This window comes from Dendrobium catenatum, unplaced genomic scaffold (genome assembly GCF_001605985.2).
Source record: "Dendrobium catenatum unplaced genomic scaffold, ASM160598v2 fragScaff_scaffold_1644, whole genome shotgun sequence".
NCBI classification, from domain to species: domain Eukaryota; kingdom Viridiplantae; phylum Streptophyta; class Magnoliopsida; order Asparagales; family Orchidaceae; genus Dendrobium; species Dendrobium catenatum.
The window spans coordinates 1,353,604-1,377,637 of NW_021320106.1; the positions used below are offsets into that span (position 1 = coordinate 1,353,604).

Consider the following 24,034-nt stretch of genomic DNA (forward strand, 5'->3'; position numbering starts at 1 on the left):
TTTTAACAATAATAATTGAAAATTTATATTTTGCACATCAATTTTATAAAACTCGAATTCCTCTAACAAACCCTTCATCTTAATTTTAATAAAAAATCCGAGTTAATGGATTTATGTGTGCACTCGAGCTCGTGAAGAAAAAACTAAGGGGTTGTTTGCTATTGAGAATTTATACATAAATTCTATGAAAGTTTAATCCTACATTCATGAAGATCCTGTTTCTCGCCATCTTGCAATAAATCTTGAGTTTGTTAAATTCAAGTTTTTTAGAAGGAACTAGACTTAGTTTGGGACAGCTTTTTTACTACTTCTTAAAACAGCTTTTTAGTATAAAAAACTTTTTCAAGAACCAGTAAAAAGGTCATCTCAAACGAAGCCCTAGCAGAAAAATGATGCCGCTCTTACTTTATAGGATTAGATAAAGTGAGGCGGCAAAGAAGAGATGAATTTGACCCCAAAATTACGATGGGTAAGAAGTTTGAAGGATGAGCCAAGCTTGCGCTAATTTTATGAGCTCGACTTGAGCTAATAGATCTTGCACCATTCACAATATCATCATTGTGATTCATAATAAGTTGTTAACCTCTAAACATGAATCTTTTAGTGCTTTTTTCTTATAATATTATTAGATCTTTGTGCAACCTCTGCTAGCACCTTCAAATTCATTATTATATGTTGTTCAACAGCTGACTTAGATCTCCTTGTATCTTTCATTCTTCCTATTCGCTTGTTCGTACTTGAAATTCTACCCTTTGCTTCTCCATCTAATTATTTCAAAACATTAAGCATAATCAAGAAATAATTTAGAAAACAATATATAATATAAAAATTACGTGTCTTTGATTAGTATGCACCGCCTTCATTAGTAAGATTTCGTTTGGGATAACTTTTTTATTGTTTTTTAAAGCGGTTTTTTAGTACAAAAATTTTTTGGATGAAAAATTTTTATACTAAAAAATTGCTTCAGAAAACAATAAAAAAGCTATCCCAAATAAAGCCCAAGTATAGTATTTACTTGTTTTGATACAGATATAACAAGAACCTTCGAGGTGCAAGGAGATAACGATAATTTTCCAGCTTAGAAGGCAAATTTTCCTTTAAAAAAACTGTACTCCAAATTGCTAATGCAGGGTGAACATATTAATGGCTGAAATGAGAGTAACAAAGTAAAATATTTCAAAGTGTAGATCAGCTACGAGGGGGATTGGGAATCTAACGGGAGTAAACAATCATATCAATGAAGTGCAATGGGAAAACAAGCTAAGAGGCCGAGGTTTAAGAAAAAAAATTCTAACCAAACAGCTGAATTACAACTTTGGCATAAGCTGACTAAAAACTTCACTTCCCAATTCCAAGTTCTCTCGAGATGTCTCTGGTTAAGCTGAACTGCAAAGTATTCTGCCATGGAAATAGAGTCCGAGTAACAGGAAGCTTCCTCCTAAGATCCTGCAGCCACCATTACACAATTCAATAGAAAAGGGCATATATAGAGGAGGAAATTATAAAAGAATATTCACAATAGACTGAATAACCTTATATAGATAATAGCTTTTCATATTTGGAAAATTGAAAGAAAAAACTGTAATCCTACTTTAACCCAAAACAGCACATTATGGGTTATTCTACTGTGCTGTTGCACCGACAAGGGTGTAACCAATCTTAATTTTTAGAGGGGGCAAACTTATAAATAGAAAGTGTAGAGATTTTTTTTTTCATATAATGTAAAACAATGTGTCGGAGATCCAAGGGGGCAGCGCCTCCTGATGGGGTTCGACCTGTATATGAAAATCTCTTGTAATAACCCCTTTACACAATGTGTATAATTCTACTAGGGGGCAATCGCCTAAAGATGATAGTATTTTAATTTTTTTAGGGGGAGGGCGCAATTGCCTAAAGATTCCTATAATAAAGAGTAAAAAAATTGGAGGGGGACAAATGACTTAAAAATTCAAATAATAAACAAATTTTAAATTTTTTTAGGGGGGCAATTGCCCCACTGGGCGCTTAAGGGTTCCGCCCTTGTGCACCGGCCTAATTTGGCAACTTGTGGTGCAATGTGCAAAGCATGGGATAAATTCAAGCACCAACACAAAGATGAAATCCTGCAGCAGAGGTCTCATGTGTAGGGCTATCAAAAAGCTTCTTGTTCATTTTCAATCGCATTCAACTCAATAATTAGGTCTAGTTTAACTTAATGAACCAAACACTAATAAGATTTGCTCAATCATGCTCGGCTTTACTTATATGCATATAGATGTATAGAAATATGAATCTATATGAATGTATACTTAGATGTGCTCATGTATATATTTGTACATATACCCATATAGATTGTATTTTATTCATATTCATACATTTATATTTCTAATGATATATGTGTATATTTGTGACGACATACCCATTGATTTTATGATCATGAATAGCTCGTGTTCGGCTCAACAAAGTTAATACAAATGAGAAATTTTGCACATTTGTTTAGCAAGCCGAGCCAAAAAACACTTGCGCTCGCTCAAGTTCAACCATTTTATATCCCTTTGGGCCCATGTGTGTGAAGTTTGTAAGTCATCTGAGCTTTCAAAGGTTGCGTAGGTTGCGTGGCGTCCAACCCTTTGGGCTTGAAACCCACAATCTCCCCCACCCCACATGACCACACCACACGGGCTAATACGCACAACCGCAAATCTAAAAAAAATGATGTTAAGGCTGCATACCAAGAGAAATTATTAGGTGCGGATCCAAACGTAGAGATACGTTCGGACATCCAATTAAAATATGCCACGTGGAGTGCATTTTGGTTGCACTTTTTTTGTGCATTTTACATGCGCTTTAGTTGCACTTTGACTGCTCTTTTGTTGTACTTTTTTATTGCGCATTACCTGCGCTTTACCTGCACTTTGGCTACGCTTTTGGTGCGCTTGGCTTAAAGTTCCGCGGACACATTAAATATATAAATTAAAAAATAAATCCAATTGAATATCCACGTGTCAATATTTTATTGGAGTCCAGACGTATCTCTACATCCGGACTCTGCACCTAATAATTTCTCGCACGCCAGGCGCGGAGAAAAACTGAACTAACTGTGACGGTATGATCATTGCTCTGATGATGCAATGCACAGCTGCATGGGCTCAAAGCAAGATTGAATGCAAAGTTAATAAAAACTAATTGCATAACATCGCAAAAGATGACAAATACCTTGAAAGTTGTGTCTGGCAAATGCAAATAAGATTCCTGTGAATTGTTGAAGAAACAAACTCAGAATCTCTTGATGACACGTACGTCATGAGACATTAAATCCAAAATAGATAATAACCTCAAGAGATGCCATATACTCAGCCTCGTGGTGGCGGATTGTGTTTGATATTGATACAGCACAATCTTCTGGTGACTGAGAAAATCAATCCTGGAGTTAGTTTCTCTAAACAGAAGCTATTACTAGTTAATTACAGATTAAAAGGTTAATCTCAACAGAGAGAATATTTAAACAAACAATTTCAACAAAAGAATCCCTTTTAAGGTATTATAACGTGCCTTGGGTTAATCACTAAATGTTGGATGCATGTCATAAATCGAAACTGATGAAGTTCTTAAGGATCTGTATGTAGAATTCTGTTTTTTTTAGTATTTCTAGCAAAAATAAGTCAAGATCCTAAGCACCCTTGATAAAAGAGCATGGTGACTAGAAGCAAATATCTTACATGCTATTGTAAATGTTTCAAAGAGCTGTATGCAAAGATGAAGGTTTTAACAAGTTCATGAGAAAAAATATTTCAACTAATTAGTAATCCTAACACTGCAGTTCAGCATTATTAGCTTAACATAAAATTACTAAAATTTTATGCTAATGTCTGAACGGCTTAGAATTTCCTAAAAAGCTATGGCATGCAAATAAGCTGGTGTTTCAACTTGCTTTTTATGATAACGAGCAGAGCTTGAAGAAATATTTCACGCTCATTTCTTAAACAAGCCGAACACAGAAATAGTTTGATTGTGTTCGAGTCGTTATTTATTCATATAAATATATATATAATTTAAATTTTATAACAATTATTTTACTTAGTATATAAATTAATAAGTTAATCACGACTCGCCATTATATGCTTAATTTAAAAAAAATTGAAGCTAATTTTTTTTTTAATAATTCAAGATAAATTCAAGCTGAACAAGCTCATTGGGTGAACATGATGTTTACAAACAATTTCAAACACAAGCCATATTTGAACGAAAAATCAAATAAGACGAACACAAACATGATATTTACTAACAGTTTCAAATGAGTTGAATTAAAAAACAATTGAATGAGCTGAACACAAGCTCATGCAAGCTCGCTCAAACTCAGGTTGTTTACACCCTTAAATATAAATCAATGATACAAATAACTTAGAATATCTTCATGTAAGCCAAAAAAGTCATGCAAATCATGAATATGACATGAAGCAAGTAATGAAATGTTAAAATACTAATACACATCCTAAGGGATTCTTATGAAAACCTATATCTAATTCTTAAAGAAAAGGATGACAAATAAAAATTGAAAGCAAACAAACAACACAAATGTTACATGCCTATATGGGCTAACTTGATTGGTTTTTAAAATTTAATCGTTACAAATTATGGAATTTCAAATTTGACTAGATCGATGAATACTTAAATTTTAGGTTTCTATAAAAGTACCCATCATAAAATATATTTCTTGAAATATTAACACAACTCAACTCTCTCCACTTCATAACATTCTTCTTATGAATTGGTAATTAAGAAACTAGAGATCAAAATTAAAATCAACATCATTTATCATAGGATTAACATTGACAAATAATCTATTAAAAATTGCATTTTTAGTCCGTTCAATTGGTTCATCAACAATATTAAATATGATTGGAGCAATTTCAAATTTAATTATAGGTTCAATTTCAATTAAAAGTTTGGGTTTAGATATGAACTCACACTCAATTTTGCTTTCAATCTCAAATTCTAGCTCTTACTCAAATATATGCTTAGATTCATAAACATGATCTACCCTAAATGCAAATTAAAATTCAATAACATCAAATGTACACTTATATTGTACCTATAAATTATATTTTTGCATCTAATACATCCTCAAAAGAACATTCATAAACTATAGTTTTTTTAATTAGATCAAATTCAACCATATAATATATGATTCTTATGTTATTGTGTTTGACAAACTCGAGAGGAGATAATATTGACTTTTTTTAGGGATAATAATCACAGGCGTGACAATACTAATAGAATGATTGTAATATTACTAAAAATCTAAATATTCGTATAAAACCTCATGTAGAGTTTTGCAGTGTTGTAGCTTAATTCATCTATAACTTTTGCCTAAGACATTTAATAACATAAATAAGGGTATTATGATATCTAAGGGACAAATAAGATGTCACTACGTGACTTGTGAACCTCACGTATAATTCATACACAATAATTTTTTTTACAATCCTTAAATCAATTATATAGTAAATTCTTATAATCACTAAATAATAAATACAACTATTTAAGCTTATGTTTTATATTAGTAAATGAACACTTAGCAACAACACTTCATCAATATGATTGAGCATGTCTTGGTAATATTGCTTTAATATTTAACTTTTTGGGAACTAGACATTATAATTTTCAAAGAAATTTTCTAAGTTATTGATCCAATTTGAAATTACTGGGGATTATACCTCTCATCAAATTTCCATACGTAAATTTAAACCACATGATAGTCAGTTTGTAGATGCCTAAAATTAAAAGCGACCAATTTTATTACACTACATCATTTATTATTTTTTATTGATCCCATTATAATTTAAGTCCTACTACTACTACTTGATATAATGATGCAATCTTAATGCATGATACCAATTTACTGCAAGATATGTTATGATCTAGTATTCCTGAAGCAACCAAATGACGCACATGACGAAATTCAAGCAAACCAATGGTAGGATTCAGAGATCCAAAAAACAACTAAATTTTTCTTCTTTTGATGCAGAATGAAGGATAAGAGAAATCCAAAGAAAACAATAACTTGATGATTATTCGAATAAAAGAAATTTAGCAGGAAATTTAAAATTAACAAGATAATACAATAAAATTGGAATTTACACCATAGTCAATAAATCAATCTAACTAATTTGACTAAAAACAATCACTCAGAAAATAAATATTGAATTAATTAGAAGAAAAAATGAATATGGCAAGAGATCTTAAATCATAGAAAATTTAAGCCTCATGTCAGGATAAGGAGATGACTTCCTCAAAAAATTAATGTGTCTTTGCACCATATATAAAAGGAATCAACATCTAACTAAGCACACAAAATTGAGAAAAATGAAAAATTATATTAATCAAATATCTTTTACAAGCTTCAATAAACTCATAGTTATAATCATTCAATCCCTTAGTTGGCTATTCCAAAATGCTCATAACTTTGAAATCCCTAAAGAATAAATGAATTGATGTGAAACATTATGCGAAGGAGCTTGTTAAGAAATTTAAGAACGATGGACAATGTAATCTCAATCAATAACTTATTGAAATAACAAGTAAATTCATTAAAGAACCTTAGTCTTTGACTTACTTAGGTGAAGGAGTGCATGTAGATTAACTAATCCTTGTAGATAAACAAAAATAATAGCAAGGCCAAAAGTTAATAAACAACAATCCGCAACTTAATAATGAGAATTTTCACCTTGGGGATTTTCACTCGACTACACTAGGCTTGGCGGGAGAAGACCTTGCAAACTAGAATTGAGATCACCACAATAAAGAGGATGCCGGAAGCCTTCGTCCACGGGAAAGTAGTCGGAGTCGGAGGGGTGGTGAATGGCCAATGATGATCCAACGGCTTGGTGGGAGATGCTCCTCGATTGACAATGCAAGTTGATATCGGATGCGGTCGATGTAGCCTTCCACGGTCTCGTCGTGCCCAAGTTGCACGTCAAAGAATGGTGATGCAAGGATGTTCGTCCGTCCTTGCTCGTCGAAGAGGAAGCCGTGGACGATCTCAGGATCGGCCATGCATAGTTGAGGAGAAAGGGGAGAGAACGTCTTCTTCTCTTCTCTCGTTCCCACTTGTTATGAGCATCTAACTTTCCCCGAGAGGGAAAGGGGAGGGATCGGCCAAGGTTGAGAGAGGGGAGGGGCGGCGGCTTAGGAGAAGGATTTGAGGTTAGATGAGGGGAAGAGGGGATTTACTCAATTCTGAAATTAGTTTCATATTTTGAGTAAATTTGGGGGGGAAGTTACTTAGAATTTGAATTTCAAACCTCATGCGATCAATGCCATAAAGTGGCATTTAATGGGCATTAACCCCAAGCAAGGCCGGCGGCCAATAGAGGGGAGAATAGGGGATTAATTCTCAATCCTGAAATTAATTTCAGGATTAAGTAAATTTGGAGGGGAAGTTAATTTGAAATCAATTTGAATTTCAAATAGGAGGTAGCATTAAATGAGGCAATCAATGGGGGAGCCCATCGTAGGGTCGGCGGCAAGGTGAGAGGAGGGAGAGGGAGAATGGTAGAAAGGGGGTTACCAATTTGGTGTGATGATGTGGCGATCAATTAACGATTCCAATTTAATTTAAATTGAAATTTGAATTCGTCCTGACAACTTTCCAAATTTGGAATTCCAAATTAGGAAAGAATTTGAAATTTGAAAATTCAAATTTCAAATTTCAAATTTTGGATAGATGGGTTGGATGGTGGGTGGAAAGGGGAGTCGCCGGCAAGGAGGCCGGCCGGGGTTGCGAGGTGGTGGGCGGCGGCCTTCCAAGGAGGTGGCGGAAACAATGAATTTGGAAGGCTTGTTCTTGCAGTGGAGGGGAAGTGGGTGGATGAAACACGAACGAGAAGATAAGGTAACTTAACCACGAGTCGCAGACTCTTCCAACGACTGGTGGGCCTTGCGATTGGCTCCCCTTGAGCTCTCTCCCTTCTCAAGCCCTCATGCAAGAAGAAGTAGAAATAACACAAAATTTTATTCCAATATATTCATCCCCATATTACAATAGCAATGACCTATATATAGGTCTCAACACAAAGAAGACACAAGTACTAAATTGCCCTCGGGGCTACATCATGACTCAACATAAAAAAAAGGGTACAATAGGAATACATAAAAGAACTAAAATGCATAAATAACTCTAAAATATAAACTCTCAATCGTGGCCATCGATCTGTGATTCTTCCGGCGATACACATGCTTGAACCTCTGATCAATGCCCTCATCATTCTCCCCAGGTGGGAGAAAACTCGACCCCGTCGAATAGGAATCTCTGGAGCTCTCGTACATCTCTAGGAGATTTGGATCCAAACTTTGTAACTCCTCTCGATCAATCCATGTATCCTCTGCATCCGGCGTTCCTTTCCAATGAACTAGGTACCTGCGGCGACCCCTTTCTTTGTGGAAATGATCTCATCATCTAGTATTGTCTCAATCTTCTCCGCATTAGGTAAGTAAGGTAATTTGGGTAGTGGATGAAGGCTAGGGTTCTCACCAGGTGGGGTTACAAGAGGCTCAGTGTGAAGTGGATTGTTAGAGTTCAACTCAGGTCCCTCAAAGATTACTAGATCTTCTATATTAAATGTAGGATTGATGTTAAAACTTTTAGGAAGGTCCAGCACATAAGCATTACTATTTATCTTTGAAATTATCTTAAAAGGTCCAGTGCTTCTAGCATGCAACTTATTCACGGAGGGATCCGTACCATCACAAAGTTTCTAACCTCGAATTATTTAAATATTTTCTTGTGATTTGAAATAAGCTTATAATTGGAGTTACGTTGTTCAATTCTTCTTTTAATTTCTTTATAAAGCTCCTGGAGATGAGATGCAAATGCATATGCAAAAGAACCGGTATGCATGACAAATGACAAGAATCAAGGCTCACACAAAAGTTTTAAACATAAATAACTTGGAAGACAACATACTACAAACACACACACACACCTTACTAACTCCTACGAACACAACTAGAATAAAGGTGGACGAGTCACAAAATGAGGGGTCTAAAGTGTTCGATCTAGGGGAACCGGTGTAGGGGGAGAAATGAAGACGTTCTTAGTTACCAGGGTACTTCTATGGGAAGTCTCAGTTAACAACGTAGGTAGTCTCCTAGGGTCGACAGTGTCATCAAGTAAATTCATCCAATTAGGAGAGAGATTTTCCTTAATAGGGAAGGACAAAAACATAGTGGGCAAAACAAATGAATCAGGAACAAGGTAAGATGGTGGGTCCTGCCTCACAGCCCTAATGGGATAGCCAAACGATTCACCAGCAGGTATGGGACTTAAGAAATGGGGTATGGTATTCATAACATTAGGGGGCACAACAGTTAGATTGGTGATACGAAAGTGTGGGCTAAGACTCTCTCTAACATAAAAGTCGGTACGAGGAGTGGTGAGATAAGTCCAATCAAGAAAAACACTCTTTCAAATGCAAATCTAAAGGGGCAACTCCTAACATAGACTCCCATAAAACAAGAGGATGCCCAATTTTCAAAATAGACTCAGAATTGTTCAGATTCAACTGACCGTCACCCAAATTCATATTAATAATCTTAGTAGGATCAGGTTCGGGGGCAATTAAATTAGAATCTTCCAAATTTAATTCCACAGGGTTCAAGGTCAGATCAGTGTCGTTCGAGATCAAATGCTATCAGATTTTGGAGAAGGAAAAATCTGAAATTTTTTCAGATTTTGGGATCCAAAATCTGAAGCTATTTTCAAACTTTGGTCAAGAGGCTTGGAGTTTATTTTCTCTTCCAAGTGCAAGAGATGTTTGGAATCTGAAACTGTTTTCAGGTTCTACAAGAGGAGTTGGTGCTTGTTCTCCCTCCTCTTTCAAGAAAGAAAACTGAAACCTCTCAGATTTTTTGTGAAATCTGAACTTGCTGTCAAGAAAAATTGGAGAGGAGATTTGTCCCTAGCAAAGCCCCTACCCGTCCTGCATCATAAACCGTATCCTCAAAAGGAAAATTAAACAAAAGGTGAGATGGATAAGTTACACCAATTCTGTAACTTTCAATCCAGAAATGATGGGATTTAACGTACAAAATAACATGATAGGATAAATAATTATAAGATGCATAAAAAAACAATACAACAGCAGCTCGTGTAAAAACAATGCATCTCGTCCATGGATTCAATTTAGCAAACTCAAAACGTCCGAGAAAAGATAATAAAAAAAAGGATGTCAATTTTTGAAAAATAGCAAATAACATCGCTAGGGCATATCATTATGCATGTCCACAATTTCGTTCTCTATTAAAGGCACACAAATCCATTCCCCGTACAACAGAGAAAATACTAGGGATTAGCAAATACCAAGAGAAAGGCATTGCATGCAGCAGTAAGGTTTATTCCAACACCGCCAGCTTTCAATGACATTAATAATACCTACAGAAAAAATTACAAGGGTTGCTGAGACATATTATAAGCCATATCAAACAACAGAAGCTACTGTATATTGGTTTCCAGATGAAATACCATAATGTCTTTCTCCTCTGTAAACCGACTGATCACTTTTTCTCTTTGTTGTTGATTCAAAGTTCCATCCAAACGAGCAAATATTATTTTGTTTCTGACATTCAAAATAAATAAAAAGACAACTGTCACATTGGAACTATGTCACAGCAAAGTTAAAGAATGGCAGTAACAATGGCATATTCAAAATAATTTGCAATTCATCTCATTAGATTTGATGGATCAAAATAATTCTCATCGAGTCAATTACAGATTAGGCTTCATTCGTGCATACTGGACAACATTTCTTGCATGTTTCTTAGTATGTCATGTCAGTTTCATTTTTTACATAGACGCCTTTTAGATTGTACTGAAACCAAGAGAAAATTCTGAAATGGAAATCTCACTTCCTTTCTACTTTATACAAGGGCCCTTTTCTATCTAATTATATATAAAGTGATGGTTTTCTTTACAAAAGATACTACGCATCTTTCATACTTCTAGTGATGTGAAACAAACATGCAAATGCGCAGGAGTTCATTAAGGAATTTAAGAAAAATTGAACAATTTAATTTCACTCAATAGCTTATTATGATGACAAGGTAATTCAATAAAGATTCTTGGTTTTCAACTAGCTTAGGCGAAGGAGTGCATGTATATTAACTAATCCTTGTAGATAAACAAAAATAATAGCAAGGCCAATAGCTAATAAACAACAATCCGCAACTTAATAATGAGAATTTTCACCTTGGGGATTTTCACTCGACTACACTAGGTTTGGCGGGAGAAGACCTTGCAAACTAGAATTAAGATCACCACAATAAAGAGGATGCCGGAAGCCTTCGTCCACAGGAAAGTAGTTGGAGTCGGAGGGGTGGTGAATGGCCAATGATGATCCAACGGCTTGGTGGGAGATGCTCCTCGATTGATAATGCAAGTTGATATCGGATGCGGTCGATGTAGCCTTCCACGGTTTCGTCGTGCCCAAGTTGCATGTCAAAGAATGGTGATGCCAGGATGTTCGTCCGTCCTTGCTTGTCGAAGAGGAAGCCGTGGTCGATCTCAGGATCGGCCATGCATAGTTGAGGAGAAAGGGGAGAGAATGTCTTCTTCTCTTCTCTCGTTCCCACTTGTTATGAGCATCTAACTTTCCCCGAGAGGGAAAGGGATCGGCCAAGGTTGAGAGAGGGGAGGGGCGGCGGCTTAGGAGAAGGATTTGAGGTTAGATGAGGGGAAGAGGGGATTTACTCAAATCTGAAATTAGTTTCAGATTTTGAGTAAATTTGGGGGGAAGTTACTTAGAATTTGAATTTCAAACCTCATGCGATCAATGCCATAAAGTGGCATTTAATGGGCATTAACCCCAAGCAAGACCGGCGGCCAATAGAGGGGAGAATAGGGGATTAATTCCCAATCCTGAAATTAATTTCAGGATTAAGTAAATTTGGAGGGGCAGTTTATTTGAAATCAAATTGAATTTCAAATAGGAGGTAGCATTAAATGAGGCAATCAATGGGGGAGCCCATCCTAGGGCTGGCGGCAAGGTGAGAGGAGGGAGAGGGAGAATGGTAGAAAGGGGGTTTCCAATTTGGTGTGATGATGTGGCGATCAATTAACGATTCCAATTTAATTTAAATTGAAATTTGAATTCGTCCTGACAACTTTCCAAATTTAGAATTCCAAATTAGGAAAGAATTTAAAATTTGAAAATTCAAATTTCAAATTTAAAATTTTGGATAGATGGGTTGGATGGTGGGTGGAAAGGGGAGTCGCCGGCAAGGAGGCCGGCTGGGGTTGCGAGGTGGTGGGTGGCGGCCTTCCAAGGAGGTGGCGGCAACAATAAATTTGGAAGGCTTGTTATTGCGGTGGAGGGGAAGTGGGTGAATGAAACACGAACGAGAATATAAGGTAACTTAATCACGAGCCGCGAACTCTTCCAACGACTGGTGGGCCTTGCGATTTGCTCCCCTTGAGCTCTCTCCCTTCTCAAGCCCTCATGCAAGAAGAAGTAGAAATAACACAAAATTTTATTCCAAAATATTCATCCCCATATTACAATAGCAAGGACCTATATATAGGTCTCAACACAAAGAAGACACAAGTACTAAATTGCCCTCGAGGCTACATCATGACTCAACATAAAAAAAAGGTACAATAGGAATACATAAAAGAACTAAATGCATAAATAACTCTAAAATATAAACTCTCAATCGTGGCCATCGATCTATGATTCTTCCGGCGATACACATACTTGAACCTCTGATCGATGTCCTCATCATGAATAGTACGGGTAAGTCAGGATAACCACATGAACTACCCTCAAGAAAAGAAATCAAATTTCAGGTGAAAAGGATAAGAACGCAAGCAACCTAACTCCAATCAACTGCTACAGGAATCCATTAGATGAACCACGCATCACAAAAGGATACAGGATTGAATACCACACGATCTATCGGAACCAAAAAATAGATCTCAAGGAGAATTGTGCAAGAAATAGAGAACAACCATAGGCACCACACGTCATGGATAGGGATAGGATCACACATAAACAGGTATAGTTTTGTGGGATCAGATTAACACCAAAAGTCTTCTTGGTAGCAATGAAGTAAAATTTTGGGCATGGTGTAATGAAGCAACTTTATACCAACCAATACATATAAAATAAATAGGGATTTTTACATACATAACACATTTACTTATCTAATACCTAAAGTATACTATTTACATACCTACCACCCAAATACACCCCGTTTCATCTAAATTACCACGCCGTCAAAACTCTGTGAATAGCCCATCCCGACTCTGCCTTTCACGTGTGAAATCCCTTCTTCGTCGCTGGAGTGTCTACCCGACCCTGCCTTTGTCATGCGAAAACCCAATCTTTTTTCGCTAAAGTGTTTGCCTTCCATCGCTAAAAGAGAGTGCTGCTCTCCTTCTCCATCCAGTGTGAGCAACATAACCAAGTGGAGTCTATGTCTGATGACAGTCGTGTGAACAACCAAACCGAGAAGATCTCCCTTCGCCTCTTCCTCACTCGAACGGGTACTCAGTTTGAGCTTCTTTCTATTCGTTTCTCCAATCCCAAGCATTCATGTGGAGAGAGGATTCATGGTGAATGTGGGTGGGAGGGTGTGATCTGAATCTTATTGCTTCAGAAGCAAATGCAAATTGATTCATGATCCAAACAACAGTTATATCGAGAACAACTGTAGTTTCGTTTAATACTGATAATTTTTTATTCTCATTATAATTTGCAGATATGATTTGTAGTTTCGTTTTATACTGATGAAGCCTGGCGTAGATTTATCTAGAGCAAGTTTTGCATGCAGATCTTTCTTAAGATCAGATCAAATTTATGATAATAATACAGTTGTGCCCAATGTTTCTTGCATATGTTCTACAGCTGCTTAGAGAATACAATTTGTAGCAGACAAATCAAATAATATACAATACATGGCACTCTACACGTCCAGAAAAAATGGGAAGACGATGACTCTACCAGTAGAAAGGACAATGAAATCCATAAGCAAAACGTGAAATAGATATCGTTACCTTAGCCGTGAGCTTCGATCTGGACTTTCGAACACGATAGCAAAGAGGAAAGGGAGTAGACAAAGAGCAAACCGTAAAACCGAAGAAGATGCCAAGGGTCAGGCTGATAGGGGTTTTGTCTTCACGGCGAGCTCCAATCTATACTTCCGATTTGATAGCACCGAAGAAATGGAGAGAATGAAGAGCAAACCTGCTCTCGCGATGAGCAGGGCAGATAGGGTAACGGAGTGGTAATTTAGATGAAACGGGTGTATTTGGGTGGTAGGAATGTAAATAATATACTTTGGGTGTTAGATAAATAAATATAATAGTTTGAAGTATTATGTATGTAAAAAAATTTCAAATAAATATTCCTATATTAAATTTATTTTTGCACTCATTTAACAAATTAAGCATACTTATAGTGATCGACCATACATGGTTTAGAAAACTAAGAACATAACAGTATTATCTATTAGATTAGATTCTCCGACAGAGCTACCTTTATAATCGAGTATGGACAACTTAAAGGAGTATTGAGTAGTGTAGGCCTTTGCATATGAACTTAATACTGCAAATATGAATACTGCAATATTATAGTTCAAGCACCGATCTTTGGTATCAATATTCATGTTTCAACAGTTAGCTAATGGCAGGCATCATTTTCATCTTCATTCAAAGGATTGCATTAAGGTCGAATAGTTTAAATAGTTGCATGCTCGAATTATACTGAGTTTCCTTCAAACAAGTATAGACCTGTAAGAGGGTGGAGTCCCTGCATTCATTTTTAGCATCCAGTTGTACATTTCCTTCTTCAAAATAGTGTGCAACAACCTGGTGAATATTTGATGTCAAATTAATCAGTTTGATGCTATCAAACCCAAAGAAGATGGATCAAAGCAAGTTAGTTCATTACAAGTTAATCTTTTCACTAGCTTTAAGCAAGTTCATCATCATGGAATCAGTGAATTACCTGCATTTTTCCTTTTACTTCCACAACTTGCAAATCATCCTTGAATTCAAGGGTCCATATAGAACGCCAACTGCCATTGCTGCAAAACACAAAGGCAAACAACTGTATAGTAAAAAGATCCATTAGACTTGATCTTTAGATATTAACGAACATATATCTGTAGTGAAAACATAATTAATTTTTGAAGAAGAAATACAAATAGTAAGCCTGACAAGTTTTAGAATACCAGCACTGAAGGAGTAGTTTAATTCAAGTATTTGAAGGGAATTATGCAAAGGGGTGTTTCTCTAGAAGCATAAAGGAGGTGGTCATTGGACAAAAGAGAAAATAAGTAGCAGGGATATCTAATGCATATAAAAAACGAATGTTGATCATTTACCATTTCTCACAAACAATGCACAAATTAAATACAAGAAAAATAAATAAATATTTCAACTGGAGAAAGGTGATGAATGAAAAAGTCTGCTTAAAGTGCAAAATCCGAAAAGTAGGAAAATTTCCATGTCCTTCAAGACTTTAAGTTTCACCAATGTAGCATCAGCTACATATATATTTGATTTTTTTAATTTATATATAAAAATAAGTTCGCTGAACTCAACTTGAATTCCAACTAGAGCAAATCCAAAATAAGATGTCTGAAGTTTTAGTTGAGGTTGTCTCACTCGACCTAGACTCGTGTCACCTTAGCTTAAGATAATAGAGGTGCCAGCCAACCTTATCCTCTATTCTTTCTAGATGAATAAAAAAGACTTTTTTTTCATATAATTTTATTTTACCTCATTTTTCAATCATGCAATAGGATGTGAATTTTGATGAAATTTTAAGATGATAAGATTATTTATCAACTATTCAAAAGCATGCTAATGAATGATCTAGATAGTTGGATAAGTGAATCATTAAGCATATTTTGAAGTACTTAGTTATTTTTTTTTTGTTCATGGACAAAATTACATTTAGAATAATTTCAATATTGTTGATTTTACTTTTACTGAGGGATTCATTTCTCCATCAAATTTGATCAATGATCAAGAATTCACAATGATCAACTCATATTATAGGATTGCTCTTATATTATAGATCAACATTAATGATCTTCATCATACATTTGAAGGTAGTAACATAAAAACTAATTATATGAAAAAGTTATGGCAAAAGCCATTCAATTCTCCTTTGCCTTTCTCTATTACCACCATCATACTCCCCCTTATGTAGGATGTCTTAGGGTTAAGGTTATAAAAACAAACCTATTACGATGTGATTAACATTATGTAAATACACAAAAAAATCGAATATTATAAAAGCTTAATTTACACAAATTTTCATTTTATTTAATGAAAATAAAAAGATGAAGAAACCCATATTTATATTATTTGATAGCCGCCTGATAGAAATAAAATGTAAAAGCCCAAAAACTAGAAAAATATAAAAAGATATAATCAATTGGAAATTGAGCTATCATAGAAATAAAAGAATCCAAATTGTATAAAACCTGAACGAAAAAAAGTCACACATTCCAACCAAATTAAGAATTATAAAAGCAAAGTAGAAGGATAATAGATCACTAAATAATGCCTTCTGCTTTTACAAAGAGATCATCTCCCCCAAACATCTTTCATCTCTTTGATCAAAAAGCAAATTAGAATGAAGTCCGCATCTAACCAGAAATTGATTCATAAGTATTTTATTGTTGTTTACTTGTTTATATGCCATAGAGCCCATTTTTATAGTAAAAAGCTATTTGAATTTCTAAATAAAAACAATATAACATATAGTTCGGCTAATGAAAATCTCATAAGCCATCCTTGAAAAATCTATGTCAAGATCAGTACAGTCACGACGCCATCAAGGACTTGATAAATAAGAATCTAAGGAAATATTGAGCATGAATTATTAGTTTTTTTTTATATAAATTCAACTCTTCATAATTCGGATATACTATGATTTTAAAAGAAATCTTCCAATTTATTTATCCAATATAAAAATTTCTTAGAATATACGTCCCATTAAATATAGGAACGTAATCCTTAATCTCATAATAGTCATGTTGGAACCACCTAGAATCATAATTAAATTAATGTAGCTGTATTTTTTATTATTGATACGTCATCACAAAATTAGCTTGATCGGGCACGAATCTCGAGGCGCCGCGTAATTTCTAGCCCGCAACAATTATATTATTAATTGGCTCAATATTATGTCCTACTTTTAATTGATATAAAACCAACCCACTAGACTAGGTCATTTACAAGCATCATACCACCAAAACCTATACAATGTCAAAGCATATTCCTTATTGGTTCGCAATAGGTGCAGTGAGAAGATGAGAGTAAAGTAGGTCTCACACCCAACCTACCACAAAAGGTGATTTGAAGTAGAAAAATCGATCCCATCTTCATATTATCCTTCTATTCTCTCCCCCCATAGCCCCCTCTCTTGCCTTTTTCTCTTCCAGTATTAATATTTGAAACATGTATCATAGAGAGGGTCTGCAGAACAATTTTTTTTTTTTCTAGCTATCAGACAAGTGCGGTATCATATGACTAGATAATATGGTAGAATGTTTAAGCAGCAAGAGCTTAGTAAAGGTTTTAAGATAATCTTAGGAATTAAATCTTGCAGTAAAGTGTGAAAACAACCATTAAGGTAGAAGACACAAAGTTTTGGTAGACTAATAATAAATGTAAGGATTTCCAAGTAATTAACAAAACATATAGTTACTACATACAGTTAAAAAAAATATGATTGACAGTGCATTTCAATTATATATTACAAAGTGTTCAGTAAATTACAGAATTAAATTCTCATCAATTCATCACAATCTTGTAGGTGACAATACAGAACAACAACAACAACAACAACATCAAGCCTTTATCCCACTACGTGGGGTCGGCTACATGAATCCTTTTTCTCCATTGTGTCCTATTAAAAGTCAAATTCTCGTTTAAATCTAATAAAGAAAGGTCATTCCTAATATTTTCTAACCAAGTCTTTTTAGGTCTACCCCTACCTTTCTCAACATAAGTCAAATCTAATACCTCTACTCTCTTAACTGGGTCGTCGGAAGGCCGCCGTTTTATGTGACCAAACCATCTAAGGCGACTTTCTCTAATCTTATCTTCTACTGGAGCTACTCCAACCTTTTCACGTATATGCTCATTTCGTATCCTATCTCTAAGGGTAAAGCCACTCATCCACCTGAGCATCCTCATCTCTGCCACACTTAACTTAGTATTATGCTTCTCTTTTAATGGCCAACATTCGGCACCATAAAGCATTGCAGGCCTCACTACCATCTTATAGAATTTTCCCTTAAGTTTGAGGGGTACATTTCTATCACATAACAAGCCCGATGCATTCCTCCACTTTAACCATCCAACTTGAATTCTGCTGATAATATCCTCATCTATTTCACCATCACTCTGAACAATAGATCCAAGATATCTAAAACGTGTACTCTTATTAATGACTTGATCGCCCAAAGTCACAATCCCCTCACTAGGTCTATTACTACTAAAATTACACTCCATATATTCCGTTTTTGATCTACTCAAGTGAAAACCTTTAGACTCTAAGGTTGATCTCCATAATTCAAGTTTACCTTCAACTCCCTCTCTAGTCTTATCAACAAGAAGAATATCATCAGCAAAAAGCATACACCAAGGTATATCCTCTTGCAAATGTCTAGTGAGAACATCCATGACTAAAGCAAAAAGATATGGGCTTAGGGCTGATCCTTGATGTAACCCAACCGAAATAGGGAAATACTTGGTCAATCCACCTTGTGTTTGAACACAAGTAATAGCTCCTGCATACATATCTTTAATGATTTGAATATAAGCATTATTGACTCCTTTTCTTTTCAAGAACTCTCCATAGCACTTCTTTTGGAACTTTATCATATGCTTTTTCTAAATCAATAAATATCATATGTAGATCCTCCTTATTTTCTCTATATTTCTCCATCAAACCTCTTAATAAATGTATGGCTTCCATAGTCGACCTATTCGGCATGAATCCAAATTGATTTTGAGAAACATTAGTATCACGCCGCAACCTATGCTCCATAACTCGCTCCCATAGTTTTAAAGTATGACACATTAACTTAATACCTCTATAATTCGCACAATCTTGTGCATCACCTTTATTCTTAAAAATAGGAATTAACACACTCATTCTCCACTCATCTGGCATCTTCTTAGTCTTCAATACAGAATCTTAAAAAAAAAAGGTGCCTACTTGAGAAAGCAGCACAAGCAGCTCACACAAAGCTGACCCACAAGCATAAAATTCAGTGAAATGATCGAGAAGGAGTACATCAAAATAATTTTTCAACGAAACAACTTACACACCAGAAATTTTGTGGGCTGGTTCTTGAAGCAGAAATCACAACAGCAAAATCAAAGTTGACACCTGGTCCATCCACGTCTTTTCCTCTGGTGCAATAAACTGCACAGGTTCCTTTGGGATAAGTATCAACAACATATTTGCAAAGTTCAGCATCCAGTGCAAACCTACCAATGCTAAGAATATTAAATAAGCTAAAGAACCACAACAAGATCGAGTAAACATAAACAACAAAAAATTAAAGGTGATTCTTGCATCAAAAGAAATAGCATGGAATTCAGTAAGTAATGAATATGTACACTAAAGACGTTGCCATCAAATCTTGATACAAAAGATTCTACAAGCAACTACGAATGGCAGATCAGCATTTTGGTTCAAGTAATTTTAGCAAGCTGCTTGACACAATTGATCAAAAGCAAACTACTCTGCACGCAATCCACATGATTCCAGATTCAAATGAATCATAGAAAAAATAAACATCAAAGAATAAGGTTTTCAATATGACTTGCAAATACAAGACCCCTCTCATGTCTTTATTTTCCTTCGCTAACCCTTTGCCATGTTCAGAAGATAAATTATAATATAGTTCATGTGATAGGGACATCAGAGCGTGGAAAGTCTATCAGAGATGTGGCCGTTGATCTACGACCACGATTGAGTCATTGTATTTATGAGTTGTATTATTTATTTTCTTTATTATTATGTCATATTGTATTTTCTTTATTAGTTTTTCCATTTTTACCCCTTAATTAAGGGAGGCCGTATGTAAGCCCAGTGGGCGTTGTCGTCTTTTATTTTCTTGAGTCTTTGTATGAGGCTATATATAGCCTCATTATTCTCTTTTAATGTTAATGAATGATTGATTGAAAAAATTTCTTCTCTTTGTTTGAGTTCTCATGAGAGCTTTAGAGATTGGAGTGAGATCCCTAGGAGAGGGAGAATTGCGCATCACCCACCAACCTAGACGAGTCGGGTTTGTGGTTTTACTTTCTATCTATTTCCCTTCCTTCCCCCACCACCAACGCCAGCACTACTTCCCCTTTCCCCACCCACGGTCAATTCTCTACCTTCACCAAACCCTCTCCTCTTCACCCAACTGACCACACCCCACCACCAAAATCTGGCGGCCACCCTCACCCTATCCGCCGGCCCCTTTGAGTCTTCCCCGCCTTTGTTTTCTTTTCTTATTTCCTAATTTAGATTGCATAAAACTAGGAATAATTTTGAATTCAAATACAAGTGATTTGAAATTCAAAATCTTTCCTAAAATACAAAATCTATTTTAGGAAAGTTTTAAACCCCATCCTCAAATCAATATTTGATTAAAGGATATTTAATTTTCTCTTCCCTAACTTAAATCCCCAAATTTAAGCAAGCATTAACCCTTGCCATAAATCCCTCTCCCATTATAGGGATTGAGTGCATTTTATTTGCTTCTAATTTTGTTGTTATTAGGAATTTTTGTTGAAAGCTATTCCATTTGCATGTTAATGATTCTCTTTGTTGTTTGATAATTCAAGCGCTTATTGTGCAACTTGACCTAAATGGAAGTGACCACTCTTATGTTTTATTTAATCGTTTTATTTGCACCTAGCTCATAATTTGCTAGTAATTCTAATCATAATTGTTTTTATCAAGAAATCGTGCAAGTTCTTATCATATCACTTTAAGCATTGTAGTCCTACATCATCATGCTTATGGACGGTAACTTTTTAACCTATTTTTATATAATAAAACTATTTTATTAACATTAACTTAATAATTACTTTGCTATTGATGGCCTTATCCAAATCATTTTGCTAACAGCAATGTAGGCTTATTTGACTTTTTGCAAGTTTGAAAAACACACACCTCGTACGTATTTGATAATCAACAGATATTGAAGTTTGCAATGCACTACACATATTTGCTGTTTATAAGAGGAACATACCGAAATTCCTCAACATAGGCTGATGGAAGCTCTTCATCATTAGCAGGTCGTACCTTTGTGCAAACCTGAAAAATCAAAGCGTATAATAAAGGAAGTAAAATAGCTAGTGCTATGAATAAGGCTTTATTTGAAACAATTTTCTTATTGCTTTCTAAAAATGTTTACTGGTAAAAAAATTTATAGTTTAAAAAAAAATTGTATTAAAAACCTACTTTATAAAGCAATACGAAAGCCACCCCAAACAAAGCCTAAAACATGATATTTCGCATAAAATATCCATTTTCAAGTTACAAAGGTAACAAATATAACCATTCACTTATCCAAAGAATAAAACAATATTCTCTAATAAGTTTAGACGTATTCAAATACACCTACATTACAAACCAAGTAGCAACAAGTATTAGTGTGACGGTTTCAGACAATTTTTTGGGAAGGCTATCAAAGTAGCATGTTTAGTGCCATATTAAAACATAGTACCGATCACAATCATCGTATCATCATTGGCAACAACAGCCTTCTTACAACTGCCTAGCTGCTAGGTTTGGCTGTTTAACTTCTTACCCAGCCAATCCTGCATATAGTTGCATTTGCTATCAATTCAATGCTAGCAACGAGCCTATTGGCACATTTTGCAATTCTGAATTTTCCTAATAATGATGGTATCATGGTAAATGGCTTCTCTATGGCACAATTTGAAGGTTTGGTATGTACTATATGTCTTTTGCAACACAGACCTACCATTTACACAGAAGAAAAATAAGAAAATCGCAATAGAAAATGACACAAAATGCATCCCATGAGCTACATATAAAGTGACACAGTACAAGCTTAATGTAGTTCCAGTTTAAGCCATGGTTGATTGAAGCTGAACAATATTAAATTTGGTCCAAGAGCATATGCATGAAGAATTCACTTTATTCATTCACTAATAAGAGTATCTCATATCTGGAATATCCTTTTTATTATTTGTTCCATAAATTGCATGCAATTTAAAACATAATAGAAATTGTTAGAATTTTCAATTTGCAGGTCCACTTTCAAAATCTATCATCAAATTAGGTATTTAATTCACATTTCTTTTCAAATTTATTCAAAATTTTAAATCATTTATTAAATCATTCATATTTTGCAATTGATGTTGAATTTATCATTATACTTATTAAAAATTAGTACTTGATGTGGTTTGTACAAATGATATATAAGTTATGAGTGTTCTAGTTAGTAAAAAAACTGCTTCACATTGAGCTTTGTGCATTGAAGTAAAAAAGATCTGCATTGCATTGCAAATTATGCTTTGAAAACAATGTTAAAAGTACAAATTAACTGCTAACTGACAGAAATCGATCAAATCATGCCTTTGAGATCCAAATCTTGAAAGCCAGAGAAAGAAATAACTGTCGCAGATCAACTTATTTTCCAAGAAACCTAGTAAACTGTGATGACAGAGGAGTTGGGCTAAATATGAAGCCACAAAATTACCTGTTTCATATGATCCACCGTAACAATCTGAGCAGTCCTAGGATCAAAGAAGTTATCCTTGTCAATTTCACCAAAGGACGATATTATTACCTGAAAGTGGCACATTTAAATATATAAATAAGAACAATTAATGCATATATAATGAATATGAAGGCTTTGTGATGTTGATTGCTTGCTATAAGAAATATGAAAATCAGTTTATAACTTTGCTGAAAGGTGAGATGATGAATAACTCTACGAACTATTGGGCTACAAAGTTGCAGATGTCACTAGCATCTGTGATATTAGGAGATAAAAGTGAAAAATGTTTTAGTTTGAGAGAAAATGGCACAGACATTGTTATTGTTTATATTGTTATTTACTGAATAACGAATTTTAAAACAATGCAGCTAATAAAATTGTATCCACCCATAATCTCCAGTACCCCCCAATGGCGTTGTTGATGATTTTGTGGTTATTCTAGCTGTTTCTTCTGAGCTGCATTATCTCCACCATGTAGCTTATCCAATAGTCCAACGGCATTAAACACACGATATAAACATCGATAGTTATTAATTCACGACTGAGATGGTGTGCTGCAGCCACTTAACACTTAACAACACTAAGATCCCCACGACGACCACATACTACTAAAACTCTAGGAGTAACAGAAAGAACTCACATCGCCGCTCCTATCGGGCATCTCAAGAACTACGAGATGGGCTTTGTTGAAGAGAGGAAAGGCCTCAGCCGCTGCCATATTGTACAATCTGTCATCCGCTATGAGCGCCCGAACATCTGTAAGACCTAAGAACGGTCAGCGCCGTTAATAATGCATCTGAACAGAGAGAAAGAAGGGAGAGGAGACCTTTCGCAACGTACTGGATCTCGCCGGCAGGGGCATTAGTGAGGAACCATTTGGCGATCTCCTTCTTCTGCTTCTCAGTCAGTTCCGGGTTCTCGGACTCCTCCCCCCAGTCCGCCATGGGAGGAAGCGATGAGGAGATTCTGGGATCGAGGGAAGGAAATCTCGAAAGGGACGGAGAGAGCCGGGGGTGACTGTATGATCTAACGGCGACGGAGGAAAATCAAGTCCGTCCGATGAGAACGGCTGTGTTGTGGAAAGTTAAAAGTCAGCATTTATTTGACTTGCGAATTAATTGAGTATTTATTATGTATTTGTTGCGTATTTATTGAATATTTGTTATGTATATGTTGTGCATTTTCTGCTTATTTATTGATTATTTGTTGCGGATTTTTCTTCGTCTGCAGTAAGTCCGAAAAGACAAACGGGTCGAGTAAGAAGTCAAATGAATATCCT

The 24,034-nt window shown here is 35.3% G+C and overlaps 1 protein-coding gene across 5 annotated transcripts; it reads right to left on the reverse strand.

Moving 5' to 3' along the window:
* Window positions 1-1,090: 1,090 nt before the first annotated feature.
* LOC110109468 (F-actin-capping protein subunit alpha) lies at window positions 1,091-23,822 on the reverse strand. 5 transcript variants are annotated; one of them, XM_020840542.2, is made up of 11 exons: window positions 23,582-23,822; window positions 23,396-23,511; window positions 22,735-22,824; window positions 21,256-21,320; window positions 19,497-19,501; window positions 19,331-19,427; window positions 14,982-15,060; window positions 14,765-14,842; window positions 3,314-3,388; window positions 3,196-3,231; window positions 1,091-1,446 (listed from the first exon to the last, which is right to left on the reverse strand). In XM_020840542.2, the coding sequence occupies exons 1-11, from the start codon at window positions 23,697-23,699 to the stop codon at window positions 1,339-1,341; spliced, it is 867 nt and encodes a 288-aa protein (XP_020696201.1). In that variant the 5' UTR covers window positions 23,700-23,822; the 3' UTR covers window positions 1,091-1,338. The 5 variants fall into 5 exon arrangements, with proteins under 5 accessions (XP_020696201.1, XP_020696199.1, XP_020696200.1 ...); XM_020840540.2 differs by having other exon boundaries at window positions 19,331-19,501; XM_020840541.2 differs by lacking the exon at window positions 19,497-19,501 and having other exon boundaries at window positions 19,331-19,492; window positions 23,582-23,820.
* Between the last annotated feature and the right edge of the window lie 212 nt (window positions 23,823-24,034).